We start from the raw sequence: 23,209 nt of genomic DNA, 5'->3' as shown, positions 1-23,209 counted from the left end.
TGTTACCTAGCATGGTGACAAAATGTCTGAAAACGAACCTTCCACCTCAGCGAGCAACCTTACTTCTTCACACTGGCTTTTCAAAACAAAGTTATTGTTCAAGTTTCTGCTCAAACTGCTTGGCAGAGCTTCACAAGGCAAAACCTCGCATGATGCAGTAGGTTTAGGCAAAGTTTTTGAATGGAATTGTGTTGATTTTTGCCTTGCATTGAAAATATTCAGGGATATAGTGAAATGTGGGAATCTGATTCTCATTTTACAAATATAAATAAAAGTGATTAAATACAATAAGTAAACATTTTGCTAAGTGTACAGTCTAACACCCAAGTAAACTGATTTTAAGCAACTGAAAATGATGAACAAAACCATACATCATTTATTAGTTTCACTGGTACACACTGTCCAGATTATTGGCATATTTAGCAACTTGTGAAAAAGGTACCTCTAAAACTTTTGCTGGTAACTGGCAAGTATCATACACACCATGCAAGTGCTGGCAACAATTATTTTTAACAAGCAAGAACCTAATTATCATCCCTTGACATTCAATGACATTGCAATCACTGTATCATTTGGAGAGTTACCACTGACCTGAAACTAAACCAGTCCAGCCATGCAACGGGAAGCATGGAGGCTCAGTGGTTAGCACTATTCAATTCTACCCCCGGGTGAATGTCTGTGTAAAGTTTATATGTTCTCCCTGTGATGGTGTCGGTTTTCTCCAAGTGCTCCAGATTCCTCCCACAGTCCAAAGATGTGCAGGTTAGGTGGAACAGCCATAGGAAATGCAGGGTTACAGGGATAGGGTAGGGGTGGGATGCTCTTTGTAAGGTCAGTGTAACTGGATGGGCCAAATTTATGTAGGGATTCTGCATAAATACTGTGGGTCAGGAAAATCTGGGAATTCTGAGGTTAGTACTATTAATTTGCTGCATGTATTTATGAAAATATTGTGAAATGTGTATAGGTCGCCATAAGCCTGTGTCATTTTAATTAAATAGGAATAAATCAATAAAAATAAATCATACAAAGTTGGGACAAATTCCATCCACGGCTTCTTGACTTCCTAAGTGGCAATGGGAAACTGCCACATACCACAGCTGCCAAATCATTCCCTGAGGCTGCAACTCCAAGGAGGCAGCACACTGAAGCAGCCTCCACTGCTTCTGACCGAACCCAGAATTCCGCCTCTGCCAAAGCTGCCTAATTGCTGCTGATACACCAGCCCCCACCAGAGCCAGGAAACTGTCCCAACTCTCTGGGACTGGACCCATTTCAACATCCAAGAATCAGTTCATCATCCAAATTAAATCCCATGGACTGAGAAACCATTCATTCCACCACTGTTGCAGACGCCACCAAAACATCAGAGCAAAAGAACAGACGCCAATTCATCAACGCCTGACCAGTTCCTCCAGCCTCAACTGCCATGGCCACAAGAAATAGATTGGATTTGCCACTCAACAGCTCCCCACAACCTCTCTCCAGACAACACAGCCACTGAAAGAAGAATAAGCGAATTTGATTCAAAAGTTAAAATGAAGAAAATAAAATCAAATAAAAGAAAGAAGGATGCAGTTGGTCATGGGTAGGGAGCCTGAATATCTCCTACCCTGCTGCCTCTGCCATCTTGCAAAGAACTCATCTCCTGACTCCACAAACCCTGTCTACCACTACAAGGTAGAAGTCAGCAGTATGATACTGCTCTACACTTGTCTGGATGAATGCAGCTCCAACGACACTGAAGAAACTCAACCACCACATAGGTCAAACCCTACAGTCAAGCGTGTTTAATTGCGCTGATTTGTGATGATTCACATCCAAAGTGTGTGTTCCGTCATCACTTAACAGCTAATGGTGCTCTAATAGTTGTTTGGTAATATAGAACTTCAGCATTTCTCCAACCAACGAATGAATGCGACCTACTTTGTTGAAAGTTTAAACAGGCACAGTAAATGTACAGTGCGAGTGGCGGGGTAAGATTCTGTCTGTCAAGAAGAGGGACTTGCATATCACAGTTCATCCCCTATTCCCTTCCCCCACCCTCTTGTCTCTCCACCCCATCCTCCTACCATCACTCCTTAGCCCCCTCTCCCTCCTCCACATCCCCTTCTCCTCTCTCAACCCATCTCCATTCTCCATCTCTGCACATCTTTCAACTGCCCTCACTCTCTTTCTCTCTCTCTCTCCAACTTCCCTTTGTTCCTACATCTCCTCTAACACCCCTTTTGTCTATCTCCCACCCTTCTCCTCCTCTCTTTCTCCCCAATCACCCCTCTGTCTCATATCCACCATCCCTCTCTATCCCTACGTCTCCCCATGATTCCTCCTCTTTTCCTCATTCTCCTCCCTCCTCAGCCACGTCTTGTTCCCTGTCCCGTTCAGGTCAGGCATTGACCGGACCATGTTATACTGAGGCATAGTGGGAGGTATACGCATGTGGGTTCAGGAATTCCCTCAGGATTGTGGGGAGGTTTGGGAGTTCATGGGTGGGTTGAGATGTTGGGTGGCTGGGTCTGAGTTTACAGGTAAGTGAGACATCAAGCATAAAAGGTGAGAGTTTGCCTAGAGTAGCAGGGGTAAGAGTTTGGGTACAAGGGCAGCTCAACCAGGGAGATGGCTGATCTAGCTATCTTGGTGAAGTGTAATTTGTTTCATATGTAATATTACTGATGGAGTTGCTCTGTCAGCATTGTTTAAAGCATAAATCCTGATTAAATTACCCAGTCTAGTCCTGAGTTTCATCACATGGTATGTGTGTGTGCGGGAGGTGTGGAGCAGCCTGAGTCTGTCCGGCTTCGAAGTATTTGCAAATTATATTTTACCAATGTAGATGGGGTGATGTAGTTTCTATTCATGCCACTCGCCATCTTGATTTACATCATTGTCTCTTCACTTTAGGGGGTTAAAAAAAAACAGGAACATCCTTCCTGACAGCCCCCATCTAATTGGCTGTTGTTCTTGTGTATTGAGCATTGAGATCCTGGAGCTGGAGTGTGTTGTGACCAGGATCTCAATGCTCAATACACAACAACAACAGCCAATTAGATGGGGGCTGTCAGGAAGGATGTTCCTGTTTTTTTTAACCCTCTAAAGTGAAGAGACAATGATGTAAATCAAGATGGCGAGTGGCATGAATAGAAACTTGATCCCAAACAGCTACTCCATACGGCCTTCCACATCGTAGAGACTGTTGAAATGGAAAATGTTTCCAAAGAAACCTTCACAGATTGGCAGGTCACTAGCTCACAATTTATATTATGTTTTTTTTAAATAACTTAATTTCACTGCCTTATTTCTCCAAAGTTGCTACATTTACATCGTTGACTATATCTTTATCATCTCCCTATTCCTACTCCTCATACCTTGTTTTTCCATAGAGTTGATCGCCATATCAGAATCTGCACAGAGATCATTCTGGAGGAGTGTCCACGGGGTCACCAGAAGCAGTGGGCACAGGGGTCACATTGAAGGAATGGGCACAGACAGCCAGAATAATGATCAGAGGAAGAGTAGTATGCCAGTTGACATGGAAGGGGCGAGAAAAGCACTTAGGAAAAAGTTTGGAAATATGCACTAAAATTTATTTATTTTTGCTTCTTTTATAACCTGTAGGAAGCTGCATTTTGTTGCCTATAATAACTGCATATACAAATTTAACAAGCTATTAACAGTTTGAATGTGCCTTATAGATCACAATCACTTAGCCTGTGAATCAAGATTCATCCCAAAATTACACCATTTGATTTCAAACAATGCACACGGGGATTATCAAACACCGAAGGCATGTTAATATTTACTGGTAGGGAAAGCAGCCCACTTGATTGGTGCCACATCCACCACCTTAAATAATCCTCATCCTTTCACATGATACACAGTGGCAGCAGTGTGTACCATCTACAAGAATGCACTGTAGTGGTCCACCAAGGCTTCACGGCCAGACCACCTGCCTAACGTGTAAACTCCACCAGTTCGAAAAACCAAGGGCAGCATATGCATGGGAACACCACCACCTGCAAGTTATCTTCCAAGCTACACACCACCCTGACTTGGAATTATACCACCGTCCATTCACTACTATTGGGTCAAACTTCTGGACCAATTTCCTGATAACATTATTATTGCATCCAACAAGTCAAGAAATTAGTTCAAGAAGCTGGCTCACCACCACCTTCTCAAGGACAACTCAGAATGAGCAATAATGCCTGCCCTAGCCAGTGATGTCTATATTCTGTAATGGAATAAATAGAAACCAGGAAAAATGCACCGTGCACTGGGCAAAAGACTTGTCTTCATATTCCTACTTGTATTGTTTTCAGTAAGAGAATGAGATGTGAATATGATAACTTGATTCACATAAAAATAACTAACAGAATTACTATAATATTAGGGTGTGTTAAGGACTTTTTAAAAAAAAAACATGTTGATCAACGATAGTAAGTTAGAAATATCTTCGCATTTGGATCTTACGTCCTTTAGTGGTTTTTTGTGCAAAACAACCTTTGCCTAATCCAGTAATTATTCATTCTAACTAAACCACCTTTAAAAGCTTAGGCTTTATCAGCCAAGAAAATGTAGTTAATCATGCTTTCTTACCCAAGTGTATCAGCCCAAATCCACCATTACCAATAACTTTCCCAAGTTTCCAGTGTTTCTTTTCAAAATCCGTAAGGATAAAGCCCTCAGGGAGAGGATCAGGAAGCTTCTTTCTCATGTTGCCTTTGGGTGGCATCAGACCTAACAAAAGGAAGACATGTTTTATTCATGTTTACAAATGCATAAAACAAACTACAGTTTCTTTTTCCACAGAACGCTATGTCTTCTTTTATCAATGTAACTGATCAAGCTCATGCGATATATGGTGATATATATGTAAGATATATACTACAAATAAAAATAGATCAACTTTTGAGATGGTTACAAGAGTTAGTGTTATAACACAGGCAGCCAAATCATATCAGCCTCCCTATCCCTGTATACACAAATAAGTAAAATTAAAATATTCAAATAACCCTTAAAATTGACTCCAATGGTTCCTCACCAGAGTTTTTTGAATAACCAGTACCAGACTTTGTAAATAATCAAAACTATAATGCACACTGGCTATATAGCTAAAAAAGATTTAACAATTTATTAGTAATACAGTAATTTTAGCAGAGCAAAATTCAACAAATAATCCAATTAATGTCTAAGATTTTAGACCAACCTTTTTTCCTTCTAACCTCCAGTCTCGCACAAAGATAGAGACAATCAGGGCTAGTTAAGCTACCTAGCTACCTAGACTGCACCTCCCTGTATACATCTTTCCACCACGACGAAGGTCTCCAAGCCTTCCGTTTCTTGCTCTCACGCCATCCCAACCAGCACCTTTCCACCGACACTCTCATCTGTCTGGCTGAACTGATCCTCACCCTCAACAACTTCTCCTTCAAATCCTCCCACTTCGTCCAAACCAAAGGGGTAGCCATGGGCACCCACATGGGACCCAGCTATGCCTGCCTGCTTGTCAGATACGTGGAACAGTCCACCTTGCACACTTATAATGGCACCAGCCCCCACCTGTTCCTCTGCTTATCGATGATTGCATCGTCGCCACTTTGTGCTCCCATGAGGAGGTTGAACAGTTCATCAACTTTACCAACACCTTCCACCTCAACCTCAAATTCATCTGGACCATCTCAGCAACCTCCCTCCCCTGCCTGGACCTCTCCAGCGACCGACTAACAACAGACATCTTCTACACACCCATCAACTCCCACAGCTACCTAGACTATACCTCCTCCCACCCTACCTCCTGTAAAAATGCCATCACTTATTCCCACTTCCTCTGCCTCCGCCGCATCTGTTCCTAGGATGACCAATTCCATCTTAGAAAGTCCCAGATGGCCTCCTTCTTCCAAGATCACAACTTCCCCTCCCACATCATTGACGATGCTGTCCAGCGCATCTCCTCCACTTCACACACCACTGCCCTTGAACCCCACTCTTCCCAATGCAACAAGGACCCAACCCCCTTGGTCCTCACCTTTCACCCCACCAATTTCTCCATACATCGCATCAACCTCCACCACTTCTGCCACCTCCAAACAGATCCCACCACCAGAGATTTATTACCCTCCCCACCCCTATAAGGAGAGACCATTCCCTCTGTTACTCTCATGTCAGCCCACACCCCACTCCGGGCACGTTCCCCTGCCACTGCAGGAAGTGCAAAACCTACACCCACACCACTCCTCGCACCTCTGGGCAAGGCCCCAAAGGATCCTTCTACATCCGTCAGAAATTTACCTGTACCTCCACCGATGTCATCTACTGTATCTGTTGCACCTGGTGTGGTCTCCTCTACATTGGGGAGACAGGATGCCTTCTTGCGGATCATTTCGGAGAGCATCTCTGAGTCACCCACACCAACCCCACTGCCTTGTGGCTGAACACTTTAACTCTCCCTCCCACCCAATGACACGCAGGTCCTTGGCCTCCTTCACCGTCAAACCGTTACCACCCAATGCCTGGAGGAAGAAAACCTTCGACCCTGCAACCACACAGGATAAATGTCGATCTCAACCGCTTCCTCACTTCCCCTCCTGCCACATTATCCCAGTATCAAGCCTCCAACTCGGCACCGCCCTCCTGATCTGTCCATCACCTTTCCCATCTGTCTGCTTCACCCCCTACTCCGATCGATCACACTCGCCCTCACCTTCATCCACTTATCGCTTTCTTAGTTTCCTTCCCCCCCAACCCCAACCTCCTCCCATTTATCTCTCAGCCCCCTGGCCCACAAGCCTCATTCCTGATGAAACACCGATTCTCCTGCTCCTTAGATGCTGTCTGAATTGCTGTTGTTTTTCCAGCACCACACTCACGACTCTGATCTCCAGCATCTGCAGCCCTCACTTTCTCATTGTTAAGGGACAAATCTAAAGGAAAAATAAATGGGATATAACTGGCTAGTTCACTCAAAAGGACTCCACGATCCATAACATCACCAACACATAGAATTATACTTGCTTGGATTTGGACAACACCAATGCATGCAAACCTCTTCCAGAAGGCTCCGAGGAATATTCATTTAATTCTTATAACAGAGATTCTATTTTCCACATTTTCAATAAATTGATAATAAAAAGGACAACCTGGCAGCAATCAAACCTCCATTCACAAACAGAATCCTTCTGGCCTAAACACAACCAGGCCCAGTTCAAACTCTGGCCTCTCTCTGCTAGATGAACAGTCTCGACACGAGGTCTGAGTTGATATTCAACATCTGCCATCTGCTTTGCTTGAACATAAATGTCTATAAAGCACTTTTTTATTAGAATGAGTCTATAATTAACTTTCAGGCCTGACCTTAAATGCAAAATTCAGTTTGTTTTTTCTTATTCTTTGGTCAACATAAGCTGCTGTTTACAGTCCAAAGGTAATCTTCAGCTCTCAGCTCACAGTTCACAGCTACAAACCAAGAATGATTAAAACAAAATAATGAAATACCATTGAAGGTCTGACAGCAACTTTGGGAATGCATCAGAACAATTTGGAGTTGCAGTTGCTGACAATAAGTCTATGCTCCACAACAGGGGACAATATTGACTTGACCCTCCCCACAACCTACCCCATATCAGAGATCTCCAAATCATTCAGTGAGCTGGCAAACTCACTTTTACACTGTTGATCGCATTGTAAAACTCCTTTAAAAAAATTATATGGTTAAGTGTTATGGGATTGTTTTATAGTGCATTCACTTCATAATTACAAATCAACAATTCTGCTTCTATCACAATCCACTATAATTATTTTTCAGTATTTTTAAAATCTAATTTAGAAGTGGGGGAATTCAATGCTTCTAACTTCCTAGTTTATTCTATTCACTGACATTATAACTGCTGGATGGCTGGAGATCCCCTTGACACTGCAGCCAGATTTAAACTGCCATCAGGAAAGAGGAAGTCAGCACATAAAGTCACCAGATCTCAGTCAACAGAGTCAGATATGGATGTAGGTTTGCGCACGGAGCGCAAGGTTCATTAAAAATGAACCTTCCAGCTCAGCGAGCAAACCTACATCCAGAACCACAACCTGAGCTACAAATCTTCTCAAAATTCACTAACAGTCAGTTATCTCCAGCATGAGTGGCATGCGACCACATTTTGCCATTCACTAAAAAACAATCAGGCCGAATTTGAATTCCATAGCCCAGAAAAAGGAAAAACAAGGTCAGATTAACATTGACTCCTTTTTTATGTTGACTCCATGGTGTAAAGATTTACCAAATAATGAAGCTGGGACATATTTTTCCAAAAATCATTGGCTTAAAATGGAATGCAATGCAAAACAATTATTCTAAATTATTGGTTGTTCCCCCATGAATTTAATGAATATCTGAATTCCCACTGGCTGGTCAGACTCATCGTCAGAAGTGTACGGTTTGATGAAGTTCTTTACTTGTATCCATTTTTGTACTGAACAAACTAGTAATCTTTGACTGATAACATTGATGGACCAGATAAATCTCGGGGTTGCTAGGTGGCAATGTTCAATTCTGCCCAGCAATAGGGAGAAACTGCCAAGTATTTGAAAGGTCACTCAGGACAGAACCAAAATTCAAAGGTTACAGGCAGTGAATGTGTATTTGGAGAAACAGACTTTTCCCAATTATGTTGATAATAATTTGCTTGCTCACTAGCCCCAGTATCTCATCATTTGTTAATTATTTCTTTCAAAAGGTTCTTTACTTCTCCCCCAAACACACAATTCAAAGCCTATGAACAAGTTGGTTTGTCTTTACATAAGTTTCAAGTCTCTAATCTGTGCATCACCTCAAAAGAAAGCTCTTTGTCATTCACTTAAGGCCTTAATACTTTTCCAATTGCTTTTAAAAGGGTCTACATATTCCATTAACTTGGTGAGGCATGATTAAAACAACTGAAAAACTGGCTCTTCACAGAAAAACAGCACACTTTAATCACAATGCCAATTCATTGCTTCAAAAACCCATCTACAAATACAGAAATACATTTTTTATTAATACATAAAACTATCTGCTTGTTATCTTGATGTTCATGAACCAGTATCTTAGCAGCTCAAAGCAAATGTTGTACTTAAAAGCTTTCAAAATATACTTTCTAATCCATTGAATGCAAAAGGTATTATCTTTAATTTTTGAAGCCATTCTGAAAGCCTGCAAACAAGTGCATTGGCATAGAATTGTTACGATTACTAATTCACACTTGAGCAGGCTGCTGCAAGGCTACTTGTCACCTGGAGGCGAACCTTGAACTTATTGTTGCTCACCCCTTCAATACACTTGAGAAAGAAATTATAGAACCCAGTTTACACGTCGAATGGAAGCCAGACACAAAGTAAACTGCCCAGCACGTATGGTCGAAAATGTGTTGCTGGAAAAGCGCAGCAGGTTAGACAGCATCCAAGGAGCAGGGGAATCGACGTTTCAGGCATGAGCCCTTCTTCATGAAGACAGGCTCATGCCCGAAACGTCGATTCTCCTGCTCCTTGGATGCTTCCTGACCTGCTGCGCTTTTCCAGCAACACATTTTCGGCTCTGATCTCCAGCATCTGCAGTCCTCACTTTCTCCCAGCAGGTAGGGTGTCATGTCTAAAATGCAGCAGTGATCAACCAAAGATCTTTACTGAAGTGAAGATATCAGTCCACAGCAGCAATGGCTCATGGCGATAGGTCACAAGTTTATGGTAAACTAGGGACGACATTTATATACAGTAGACCCCCGCATCTACAGGAGATACATTCCTGGACCTACCACGGATAGGAGCAAACACATTCATTTCAATGAGAAACGTACCTTCCTGACAGCCTTCTAGTCCCTGGTTCCCTATAATTTGTTGAGGGCACGGTAATCTGTGCGTAACTGAAACCACGGAAACGATTCCGCTGATATGGGGGTCACCTTGTATTTCAATTCAACATTCCCCATTTTATATATAATTGACACGTCTTTTTCTTGTTTATGTATTTTTAAAATCTTCCAAGTTATTAAATATATAGATGACAGTTCTTACGCACTGGCAGTTCATTACTACTGCCTATCTATGCACACATAAGCCTTCAATCATGCTGATTTCATAATGAAACGTGTGCATGTTGTTGTCATGGCTGTTCAGGTGGGTGATGTTGTTTTCCAAGGTAATGTCATTCCCGAATCATTCACTGTTGTTGTGACACCCACTGCTGATTTGCTGCCTCAAATTAAGGTCTAACCTCCCCAGTTGGATTTCCATGCCTGCAATTTCAGTGTAGTCAATCTGGTCACTCATTTCCACTGAAAATGTTTGGAATGACAATTGCTTTATGCAGGTCACAAGTTGTAACTTGAACTAAATGGTTGTATCTTGACTGGCTCTTCAATGCTAAACTCTGACAATGGTTTATCAGTCTTGTCATTTGCTTTGTTTTGTTGTTCACTTTTGTTACTACTTCTGGCTTCAGTAGATTTTTGTTGCTGGAAGCGTAGTTTGGATTCAGCGTGATATTAGTCTTTGTACTGATCTATTTTGAATGGCTTCATTAGGTGTGTTTCTCCACTGAAGGATTACATTCAAATGCAATGGATTTGCTTTATTTCCGTATGATTCTTTGCGATTTTTGCTGCCACCTCAGCCTGGCCATTTTGAAATAACCCCAGAGGCCAGAATCCTGTCACGAAGTCACACTTTATTAACACGTGGAGAGTCCTTGACACTGATCCAGCTCTCAGTGAACAGGATGCCTGACACTCCTGTTCTTATCTTTCAGCCAGAGTTCCCAAATTGGACCAGGTCAACAGTCCCAATCAGGGAACACATTTTCTATGAGGTCTACCTAGCTGACCTTGTTACAATCACTACACACTTGACTGAGAGTATGATGTATGTTATTAAATTTCCAAATTGCTTATGCAGTAACTAAATTCTTCACTCATGAACTGAGGGTCACTGTTACACATTGCAGTCAGGAATGCGACAACTGAAGTGTGCTTCCCGGCATTGAGCAATCTTAGCAGTAGTCTTTGAAGCCAACGGTCTACCTCAGAATAATAAGTCAAAATAGTAGTCAAATGTGACAGGATAATCAGTTCCTGTGAGCTTAAAAGATCCACTTCCAATTTCATCCATGAACTGATTGCGATGTCATGTGTCTTCAATAGTTTCTAACTTTGCTTAATTTGATACTCATTACAAGACCTGCACTGACTGATGTGGCCTTTGAGTTGATTGCTCATTTTCGGCCAATAGAATACATTGCTTGCTTTCTTCAGACTTGATTCAATTCTCCATTGGCTTACATGGATCTGCATCTCTCCTCTCAATTCCTTCCCCATAATTATTCTACTTCCTTTGTACAATATGCTGTATTGGGCATTGAATTAATCTCTTTATGCCTGATGTGCTCATCCAGCAGGAAGTGTCTAGGCGATGCTCTCTGGCCATCCTTTTATTGCTACTTTTAGCAACAGTTGGAGATTTGCATCCCATTGGATAGTCTGCTTGATTGAAACAAGTACTTGTCTGTTAAATTCAATATCTCTGCTCTTGATTTCCAGGGTATACTAAACTGCTCCTTCATGTTGATTTCACGCTGTGTTGTAACATCCTCCACTTTCATCTGGAGGACATCTCTTGACAGCATGTCTACAATATGCATCATCTTCCCTTACATCAATGTCACATTCAGATGACATCTTGGTAATTGGAATAACAATCTTTGCAGATACTTTGGAGCAGATAGTATTGGCTTGAGGAAAATCCTTAGAACTGGCTTGTGGTCAGAGTTAGTTGTCAGTTTTTCTCAGTAGGTCCTGATGAAAATGTTCGGAGGCAAGGATAATAGTTTTTATCCACTACTTGGTCTCGTCTGTTAGAAAATGCCTTCCCCATGTTAATCTGCTGTCTAAGCCCATTCAAGCAACCTGATTATCCATGGAACTTAGTTCGCAAGCTAGTGGCAGGGTGCAAATGTCATGTCTGCCACAGTATGTTCAGCCAGAATTGGCAATATTTTAGATTGAAATGCAATCATGGACAAATCTTGCTGTGATTATGTGACTTCTATCATGAGGTACAAACACCCTCTGGGACGATATCTTCACTTCATCAAAGACCTCATGTTGAACACAATGCTGTGCGATACACACAAAACATGACATCAGAAGCGACATTGAGGTGAATGTAGCAGACTATGAGAAAGTGTAGCAAGAGGCAGAGACATACTGGTATGTAAATCTGAGTTGCAACAGGAAGAAATTAATGAAACAAAGATCAATGAAGTAAGCTTAAGTTCAAACACTCATGAAGAGAAAATTAATGCAGCTTTACCTTACCACCTCCTTTCAAATGAGAAGAGATATGGAGCAAATTAAGAGCAAGGGATGGCACAGTGGTTAGCACGGCCGCCTCAAATCGCCAGGGTCTCAGGTTCAATTCCAGCTGTGGGTGACTGCTACGTGGAGTTTGCACATTGTCCCTGAGTCTGTGTGGGTTTCCTCCCACAGTCCAAATATGTGCAGGTCAGGTGAATTGGCCATGCCAAATTGCCCGTAGTGTTAGGTGTATTAGTCAGAGGGAAATGGGTCTTGGTGGGATACTCTTCGGTGGGTCGGTGTGGATTTGTTGAGCCGAAGGGCCTGTTTCCACACTGTAGGAAATCTAATCTAATGTAAAAAAATGTTTCCATGCACAGTGGCAGAATCATGAGATAGTGTTTTGGTTTGTTGAGGAAACCAGTACAGTTACAAGATGTTACCTTTTTATTGCTGCTGAAAAGAGACTGGGGTTCAATGGGTGCCTTCAAAGCTAATAAGAATTCTTTCACCTCTCTTTTTCTGCTCTTTAGAGAGAGATTCAGGATGGAATATATTTTGAAACAGTTTCTTCCCAACAGGAATTATTCAAAGATGCTTAAATAAAATTGAAACGATAACAACAAAAACACATATTGCAAAGTCAAGTGTTACCAAAAAAACTACCACACTGCTGGCACTGAACAACCCCCATCACTATCATTAGTATCCTACACTAACAGATCACATAGTCCACAGTTTCGCATGATGTTAGTGAATAATATTGAAACTGTCACAGACGAGGCAGCACATAACATTTTGCTATAAATGAATAGATTTAATGATTACTTACATTTATTGCTGATATGCCAAATATGCACTTATTTTTGTGGGTGGCACAGTGGTTAGCACTGCTGCCTCACAGCCCCACAGACCCAGGTTCAATTCCTGCCTCAGGCGACTGACTGTGTGGAGTTTGCACATTCTCCCCGTGTCTGCGTGGGTTTCCTCCGGGTGCTCCGGTTTCCTCCCACAGTCCAAAAATGTGCAGGTTAGGTGAATTGGCTTAGCTAAATTGCCCGTAGTGTTAGGTGAAGGGGTAAATGTAGGGGAATGGGTCTGGGTGGGTTGTGCTTTGGCAGGTCGGTGTGGACTTGTTGGGCCAAAGGGCCTGTTTCCACACTGTAAGTAATCTAATCTTTACTGAGCTGCATTTACATAAAACTTATGTGCAAAGAAAGCACTGTGACAAATACATTACTCACTTCTGTATGTGAATGTCATAAGTTGACTGTAAATCACATTTCTTGCTTTAGTAGGCAAATGTCACAGTACATATCAAAAAGGAACTTCCCTTTTCTTCCCCATGCTCTCAGAAATAGCTGTGTTGTTTCCAAAAATCCACCAGAATTATTTTGACTGACTAAGATCAGTAATACAATACAATTTAGAACATGGTCATCGTATTGAAGAAATACCACTTTCAATTAAAAAATACCTGCATATGAAGAGACGTTGGCCTTCTGTGGAGTTTAATCTATTTAAGTAACTATAATGGCTGCCTCCATAATGGAAACCCCTGGCACCACGTTGGAAACCCCCGCTGTATAAACACACAGAAGCAACAAGCAGACTGTGGGTTAAAGCTCTGCTATTTGTCTGCCAGTCACAATCATACAACAAAAACAACCTCAAAAACAAATCACTGATTCAAGCAGAAGTATTCCTCCAAATTTCCATCACACAGACTGACACATGTCCAATCCCTCAATGAAATTCTAGCCTGACCAATCATAGAAATATAGAATACCACAGTGTGGAAAGAGGCCATTTGGCCAATAATAATGCACTGATAATCCGATGAGCATCCCACCCAGACCCAGACCCCCACTCCGCATTTACCACAGCCAAATCAACCTAACTGCACAACTTTGGACTGTGAGAGGAAAACCAGACACAGGGGATAACATGTAAACGCCATACATCAGTTACCTAAGATTGGAATCGAACCAGTATCCCAGATGCTGTGAGGCAGGGGTGATAACCACTGAGTCACCATGCCACAGTATCGCAGCCTGTCAGAAATCCCAAGCAGAATCCTCTTGGCACCATTTTCATTTCAATTTGATTGGGTGACAGTGTGCTGGATGCAACGTCATGCTGTGACAATGCTCATGATACTGGGAGCTGGGGATTCTTTCCCCTTGGTTTCTGATGACATGTTTCAGGACTATTTTCTTTCGAGCACTGCCTTGCAGTCTCCAGATTGCTTTCTTTGGCTGCTGAGGTATTGGTGTCAAGCTTTATGTGGTTTCTGCTGGCTTTAAATTCTGACTGTTTTTAAAATGCTTTTTGCCACCTTCCTTAAAACCTGCCACCTTGGCAGCCACCTGGTTGGTTGCACTGGCCTGCGCTTGACCACTTTTGTTGGCGCCACCTGTTCTTTTGTGCAGTATAGTTTTAAATATGAGCACACAAAAAAAAATGCAGAAACCTGAGTTGTGCTGAACCCAAGAATGCTCAGAGGTATGGCACTGGTTATGTCATCTTTGGCTGAATTGAACGGAGAAAACCAGTTTGATCAAACAGAAATTCCAGGCTAATTAGCCAACACACACAGTCAACAGCTCTGATCGATAGCGACCAACATTGCTGTTGCTTAAATGCCAAAATGGCAAATGAATTGATCGTTCCTCCAGAATTGTACATTTGAAGCAAGAAAAACAGAGATGGGTTGTTTGAACTGACATGATGAATTGATCTAGTTCCATGCATACAATGTGAGGAATACATACATACTTATGGTCTGTGAGAAAACTGGAATATGGAACATTTGGTCGGTTCTGGATTAAAGAGGCTTTATCATATGATCACATTGAAGCAAAAAGTCAGAAGATCAAAGATAACTGCTGTCTAAAGGAAAATCAAACTATTGGAAGCTTTCTCTGAAAATTTCGGGTTTTAAGAAGAGTGAAGAGATAGGTTTGACTGCTTAATTGCAGACAAAGAGACATGGAGGAGCCTTCCATCTCTGCTCACCCTAACAGGGTGAAGTTGCTGTGTGTTTTCACACACATGGAAAATCAGCTGCGACAGAAAGAAAACTTTAAAGTGGAACCAGCAGCTCACTCTCTTGCTGAGTGAAGTTTTATTGTGAAAGCTGATAAATTTAATTATCAGGGTTTCTAACCAGTACCCATCTGAATCAGAAGTCTGGCCAGAAGATCATTCTGTGACTCTCAGCAACTGGATCTTGTGGTCAGGAAATCGAAGGAATTATTGAAAGTCAATCCTTTTAGCGTGTGAATTTGAAGCTTGACAGGGTTTTACTTTTGTCTTTATTTCCCCCAAATCCATGCTATCTCTACAGAGCTATGCTGTTTTGCCTTGGGCAGGTGTGCATTTAGATCTAAGGGAATATAGTTTAATTCTACTTCATAGGTTAGCTGCTAATCAGTTTTGAAAATGTGTTGCTAGTTAAAGCGCAGCAGGTCAGCCAGCATCCAAGGAACAGGAAATTCGACGTTTCGGGCAAAAGCCCTTCATCAGGAAACGTCGAATTTGCCCGAAACGTCAAATTTCCTGTTCCTTGGATGCTGCCTGACCTGCTGCGCTTTAACCAGCAACACATTTTCAGCTCTGATCTCCAGCATCTGCAGACCTCACTTTTTACTCGAAGATGCTAATCAGTTTTGCAAGGGATAAGTTTGTTCCTAATAAAAAAAAATATTTTGGAGTTTATAAAGAAACCCAGTTGAGGTCTCTTCTCTTCATACCCCCACCCCCACCCCAAGGAAATAGTAATAAAAGAAAAACAAACTGATCGGTTGGATGATTAAATATGATACTTATTATCTGGTAAAACTTTGTGGAGTTGTCAGCTTGATAATCACAAGACTATAAATTACTAGCAATTGTGCTTGTCAGAGATGCAACAACAACCCTTAGTTGATGTATCCTCATAGGTTCTACATACCATAAAGTTTGGGTATCGGTTCGGCACTGTAGACGCTGCCTTTTTTGACAACACTGTCCCTTGTCAGAGTCTCCTGCATTTCTGCCTCGGCCTTATCTAAGGGTGATTACTGCCTGACACTGCAAAGTTTGAATAAAAGCTTTGACATATTAGAAATACTGATCTTTGTATTACATCTCTCAAATCTAATTATTCCATCCTCACTTCTCAGATTCTCAACTGTATGGGATGCTGATTTCAGAGTTTCATCATTGTATACGTCACCATTTCATTAATATACATATTGTCAGCATACTAGATTAGGCCAGGACCCAGGTTAGGGAAAGGAACACGAGGGCCCACAAACGAGGGCCCAGGCCTCTAGTGGGCTCATTGTGCTTTGGTTAGGATCAGGATCCCAAGTAAGGAGCAGCATCAGGACCTGAGATTTCTGAATCTGCCCCTACAATATCAATATCTGTTTCACCAGTAAAGAAGGAGTTGAAACACCCTAATGCTTTCCAATCAATACTTAAAGCATTTCAGGGTCACATAAGAGGTTGGTCATCTCGCATAATGTCAAGTCAAAATAAAGGTACAACTAATAACTGACACTGCCCACTCCTCATTTTAGGAGTCATTGAGTCATAAAGCACAGAAACAGATCCTTCGATACATTTGTACCACGCCAGACATAATTCCAAACTAAAAGTATTTCCGCCTGCCCGCTCTTGACCCACATCCGTCCGAACCTTTCCTATTCAAGTACTTATCAAAATACCTTTTAAACATTGTAATTTTTCCTCAGAAAGTTCACTCCACACATAAACCACCCTCCATAAAACAGTCACCCCTCATGTTTTTCTGTTTAAAATCTCTCTCGTCACATTAAACATGGGCAACCTAGTCATGAACTCCTCTATCCTAGGGAAAATACAACTACCCTTAACTCTATCTCTACCTCTCATTATTTTATAAACTTCCATCAAGTCACCTCTCAACTTCCTACGCTGCAAAAAAAATCCCAGCCTTTCTTTATAACACAAAATTTCCATACTGGGCAACATCCTGGTAAATATCTTCTGAATCCTCTCAGCTTAATAATATCCTTTTTGTAACTGGGTGACTAGAATCAGATACAGTATTCCAGAAGAGGCCTCATCAATGTCAATCTCAACATGACTTTTCAACTCCTATATTCACAAGACTGAGCAATGAAGGCAAATATGCCAAATTAACCACCTTGTCTATGTGTTGCAAATTTCAATGAATTATGGACCTGAACCCCCACGTCCCTCTATTCCACACCACGACACAAGGTTGTTTGTTGTAACTCACATTTATCCAGATTGAAGCTCAAACTAGATACCTGGACTTAGCACATTCATCGCACACAAAATGTTTATAAAATATCAAATGACATATTTTTCAAAGTTTTATTTTAGTTCAAAACTCAGCAATCTCGAGTACCTCTCTGGTAAGCAGTTGGAACTGGGAACAACGTAAATTAAATAGTACAGTGGTAGTGTGTCGTTAACCTAAATAAACTACGTACGTGCTTACACTTACAACTCACCCAAACATCCAGTCTTTTACGTCTATCCATTACCAATCCTGTACGCAAACTAGTTCCCGCCCATAAACCTGGCCGAGCCCGGAATGTTTATTCTGTTGGCTCCGATCAACAATGGTTACTATGTGCCCAGACAAACTTAGCCAAATGAATCCAGCAGGTCAGCAATAAATTAAAGACATTCAGCTTGCCCTGCTACTGCAGAATTCATATAAACTGAAAAGGTGCGGACCAATTTAAATTACGGTACAAGTTTTCAGGGCTGGAACATTAAGTGTAAATTCCATCTCCAGCCACACTTAAAGAACTTTCTCTTCCCTCGCCTTCTCCAGTGGTCTCGTTCTGTTCAATAGCATAGGTTTGTTTTAAAAGAGCACATTTATACAGACAGAATGTTTATATGTAGAAGATAAATGGATTGAGTGTGTACATTACAAACAGGCCGAAGACGGGAGGTCAGGAGATACCTGTAGTCAGAAGGACTCCACTCTATAGTGTGGGCCCTGGAGGATGGGCTGTGAATAGGCTGGTGGTTTCTGTTTGAGCGGACTCCCAAGAAACGTGATATCCCGGAGACTGGAGTGAGTTCCTGAGAAAGTGAAAGTGAAAAGACTGAGCCGGGACCTCGCCTTCCTGTTTTCTATTTTCAAGCCTGTGGAGAAGTGCCGTGAAGAAAGTCTGGAACAGCCAGGAAAGTCACTCTTGCAGTTCTTTCTTATTACGGGTAGGAATGGTGCGGACTGTACATTTATTCCGCTCTGGTACTCCATCCGGAGGCGTGTCTTTCCAAACCCATAACGGCTTGAATAAAAGTGAGGCCCATTGCTCTTATCCTGGTTTTCTAGAATTTCAGAACTGCTTCTGAATTAGAACAAAGGAGCAAATGTACCATAGATACATGCCCTTCATGATTTTATAAACCTCTATAAGTTCGCCTCTCAGCCTCCAGCACTTCAGGGAAAACAGCCCCAGCCAATTTGCCTCTCCCTGTAGTGTTTGGTAATTTCCATTTCATAGCACATACTTTGTTCTGCTACTTGTAAAGCACTAGGAACTAATTGTGTGAATGTACATCTTTTAATGCTATATTCACTATGTGCTGTAGCCATACGTCAAGTAACAGTAGCCTAAATTGTCCAAAACTGACATAGGAACAAATTACTGCAGATGCTGGAATCTGTACTGAAAGCTTGCTTTCTCTCCATGAATGCTCATGTTTCAAGTGTAGATGACTCTTCATCAGTCCAAAACAGATGCAGTGTGTGGGGACATTGCAAAAATTTCTGTGACCCATCATTTTAATGTTGTTTTTCAGCAAGCATAAATGATCCCAACTGAAGCAGGCACCCCAGTGGGCAACTGAGGAGCAGATGGATGAAGAAAGAGGACACATTGGTGTAACTGGAGGCCGGTGTCCAATGATCTTCCACAGTGATATGTGCTGGGTCTCTTATTGTTTATGATATTCATAAATGATGTAGACAATGCGGGGGGGGGGATAATAAGTAAATTTCTGGATGACACAAACAATGGCTGGGTGGTTGACAGTGATGAGGAAGGCCTTGAGTTACGGGTTAAGATCGATGATTTGACCAGATCAGTGGCAGATGTGGGGTTAACCCTGATAAATTTGAGATGATGCATTTTGGAAGCAGTAACAAGATAGGGAAGTGCAAAATGAATGACGGGACATTGGGAAGCTCGGGGGAACAGAGGGATCTTGGGGTCCTTGTCCACAGATCTCTGAAGATGTCTGGACAGCATAATAGGGTAGTTGAGAAGGCATATGGCATGCTTACCTTTATTAGCTGAGGCATATGTTATAAGAGCTGGAAGGTTATATTGGAGATACACAGAATTTTGGTTAGGCCACAGTTGGAGTACTGTGTGCAGTTCTCTTTACTACATTAAAGGAAGAATGTAATTGCAATGGAGGAGTTCCAGAGAAGATTCACCATGATGTTGCCTGGTATGGAGCTTTTCAGCTATAAATAGAGGATAAATAACTTTGTGTTGTTTTCTGTAGAGCAGAGAAAATGGTCCAGATTGAGGCGTATAAAATTGAGGGGCATGGATAGGGTGAATAGGAAGCAGCTGTTCCCCTTAGTCAAAGGGTCAAGAATAAGAGAGTTCACTTTTAAAGAAGATTTAGTCGGGATTTGTGTACAAGTAATTCCATCCAGAGGGTAGTTTTGGGTCTGGATGTCCCTGCCAAGGAGAGTAGTTGTGACAGGTAACTTCACAATCTTTAAAATGTACTTGGACAAATACTTGCAGTGTCAAAACATTCAAGGCTATGGGCCTAGTGTGGGAAAGTGTATTTTTGGTGGTACAGGCACGATGGGATGAAGGGCCTCTTCTGGACTCCATGATTCTATGACATGTCTCCCCCCCATCCCACCCCCACCCCCACACACACACACACACAAACACACACACTTTTTTAAAACAGTAGCAAATGATTCAGGTAAGTTTTCAAAGTTCGTTAGTTGTCTTTTAGTTGGTTAGTGAACGAATGGCTGAGTGAGCAGTCAGTTTGGGAAGTGATCGTGGAGTAGGGTTCATTTTGGGTCAAGAGATTCTGGTCAGGTCAGGAGGAGGAGATAGACATGGATGGGTAGATCAGGTTGATAGTCCCCAGTTTGAACAGGGGATGATTGGAGAGAGAGTTGGGATCAGGGTAGTTAGATTAGATCAGAGGGATGTGTCCCACTGACACAAAGTCAGATCGGGGTGATTCAAGTCAGGTCAGGGAAGGTGGGTAAGAGAGTCAGGTTAAGTCAGGGGATGGTAGGAGGAGAGAGGGAGTTGGGTCAGGTTAGGGGTTGGTGGTGGGGAAGAGTATAGGTGGAGACAGTGGTCAGTTGGGGAAGGGTAGTCAGGCCAGGTCTGGCTGGTGGTGAGACAGACAGAGGGACAGGTTGTACCCAGATTACTCGTAACTTCTTTAAAACTTTTCAAGAAAGAATTGGAACCATGATGAACCAGAACTCCATCATTAATATGTATCAAGTGATAAACTGGGTTAATGTCTCCACTATCACCATAGCAGTAATTGTTCTCAAGGTAATGGCCTCTGGGAATTAAGAAATAGTATTCATAATACAGTCAATATAATGCAATAGTTCCATTCTCAAGAAATCCCACATTATAGGAAAATTGTGTAATTGCACCATCATTTAAACTAAAGGGGCTGGAATTGCATTATAACCAATACAGAGAAACATTGATTATCCAAAGGTCATGGGCGGGGAGCATTTCTTTCAGTCAATCGAATGCCAGATATCATTGTATAGCCAAGCATCAGAACTTTGTGATCTTGCCGGATAATCCAATTTCTGGATAATTTAATGCCGGATAATTGAGGTTCGCTTTATATGCTTTAAAAGTTCATTCTTTAGAAACAGTGTCCCCAATTCGTCAATTGTGTTATAGCAAATTTGCATTAATGAAACCTGTATTATAGCAGAGCGACAAGTAGTAAAGATACATTGTTGAATCATTCTTGTTTTCAGTGAAAGTCCTACTCAATCTACTGACACCCAACTACATCGCTCTTCTAAAACTGGTGTGGAACTCAAAGGGGCATTTTTTTTATTGCATTTGTGATCCTCCCGCCATCAGGCTCCTATGACCTATTAAACAAAACTTGCACCACATCTCTGTGAAGACCAGGCCGGTATAAAATGTTGACTTACATGTACTTGGATCTTCTGGATTCCTACATGTCCTGCTGTAAGAATTTAATATCTTTGATGATTGCGCAGAACCACTGTGTAGTCAACACTATTGACTCTTTAACTGCAGGTCTGTGAGGTCTCCACTTTCTTGTTAGAATACCATTTTCAGTATAACAGCATTCCTGAACTTCTCCTGCTTCTACTTCAGTTTGAACTGATTGTGTTACTTAACTCTCAGTCAATCTACTGAGTCTTGATCAGAGAAGATTTTACATTAGATTATCCAAATCCTGAAAGAAATTTTTAAATAATCAATGTCTGCCTGTTGTGCCAATTTGACTTGTGGCAATGAACATTTTTCTTGGGTCACTTTACTTGAAGATAGAAATCCTGGAACCTTTTCCTGTCATTTCTCCCCCATTTTGGCTTCACTTGCTCTTTCTCTGACTATAGGAAAGGTTATGACCTTCACTCCTGCCAAATCATTCACCAGTAGTTGAACTCATTTCTACAGGCACATTTTGGACAACCCTACAGTTACGGTTCTGGATATTTGGTCACACACAAGGTGAACCCTATACAAAGACATGGGTCTTTACTCAGTGCTAATACCATTTATTAAAATCTTGGTACACTATTGTACACTCTCCAGTGGAAAAGTTATACCTTTCCAAAGCAAAATAGTTTAGTGACTCCTATCTCCTTTACTGTATCTACATGTTTGCCTGTCTTATTTGAAGAATATGGAGTTACTTTTTGATAACTCGTTGTAACTCACAGATATCTTGTCTAACAACCCCACGGTCACATTAATGTTTACTTTGTCTCAAAATTAAGAGTCAGAATTATAACTTATATTCTTAGTCAGGTCTCCTTTCTTTGCATTAACAGTGTGTGCCCCATTAAGACCCATAGATTTAGCTTTAATGTTCAGCAAAGGTGTCCCACTTTGTGACAATGGGAAGATTTAGGCTTTTGGACATTGTTTCCTCCCTGAGCACCTACCTTCCTCAAGTCTGAGGAGGAGATAATGACATATTTCCAACTGTTTCTGCTCTTGCTACTTGCCTTCCTTTCATCTTCCCCGCTTCTATCCTCCTTGGGTTTTATGGGAGACCAAGAGTTTGGATTTGTAGACAATCTTGTAATTGGCAGCTGTCTATCTTACTGTAGCAACCTTGTTATTCTATTTGAGTCTTTGCTATTCGATGGAATTAACTTTTACATTCTTCCAAGAGAATTGGCTCTCTCAGGGCTTCATATGCAATCTCCCCCTTTTAATGGCTACATTCAGTGGTCACAATTATTTTGTCTTACTTTCTCAAACTCTGAATTAGTTTGCACAGACTGCTTCTGCATACCCCAAAATATCTACCTATAGGCTTCAAGGCCACAATTTGTAAGCATTGAGAATTGTAAGCATTGAAAATCCTTTTGTCCCATCTCATAAATCTATAAGAAACCTCTTCAGAAAGCAAAATAAGCTTCATAAGCCCTTTTTGTTCAGGGTCTGACCATCATCAGATGGCCTGTCCTTCTGAGTCAGTTGATGGAATGGGCCACAGTCAGTCCTAAGCAATGACAAGATGTTATTGTTATGCTGGGGATTAGAGGAAGAGAGGCAATCGCTTTGACAGGGTTCAAACATGGTATGGTAAAAAGGACAAGTAGACGTATAGTTTAATTCATATAGGTGAAGTTATTATGAAAA

The 23,209-nt window shown here is 41.6% G+C and overlaps 1 protein-coding gene across 3 annotated transcripts in view; it reads right to left on the bottom strand.

Moving 5' to 3' along the window:
- Positions 1–18,507, bottom strand: part of LOC132819777 (serine/threonine-protein kinase VRK1-like) — a 119,985-nt gene extending 101,478 nt beyond the window's left edge. The window contains exons 1-2 of one of the 3 annotated variants that reach the window (XM_060831529.1): positions 18,286–18,507; positions 4,597–4,737 (exon numbers count right to left, since the gene is read on the bottom strand). In XM_060831529.1, the coding sequence (XP_060687512.1) occupies positions 4,597–4,732 (136 nt within the window). In that variant the 5' untranslated portion in view covers positions 4,733–4,737; positions 18,286–18,507. Of the gene's footprint in view, positions 1–4,596; positions 4,738–13,143; positions 13,221–13,788; positions 13,807–18,285 lie in introns of those variants that run through there. The other 2 variants (XM_060831530.1, XM_060831531.1) reach the window with 2 other exon arrangements.
- Between the last annotated feature and the right edge of the window lie 4,702 nt (positions 18,508–23,209).

The sequence above is a fragment of the Hemiscyllium ocellatum genome, chromosome 10 (genome assembly GCF_020745735.1).
Source record: "Hemiscyllium ocellatum isolate sHemOce1 chromosome 10, sHemOce1.pat.X.cur, whole genome shotgun sequence".
In the NCBI taxonomy this organism is placed as follows: Eukaryota; Metazoa; Chordata; class Chondrichthyes; order Orectolobiformes; family Hemiscylliidae; genus Hemiscyllium; species Hemiscyllium ocellatum.
Note: the sequence above shows the minus strand (reverse complement) of the source record. Positions and strands in the feature narration are given on the sequence as shown.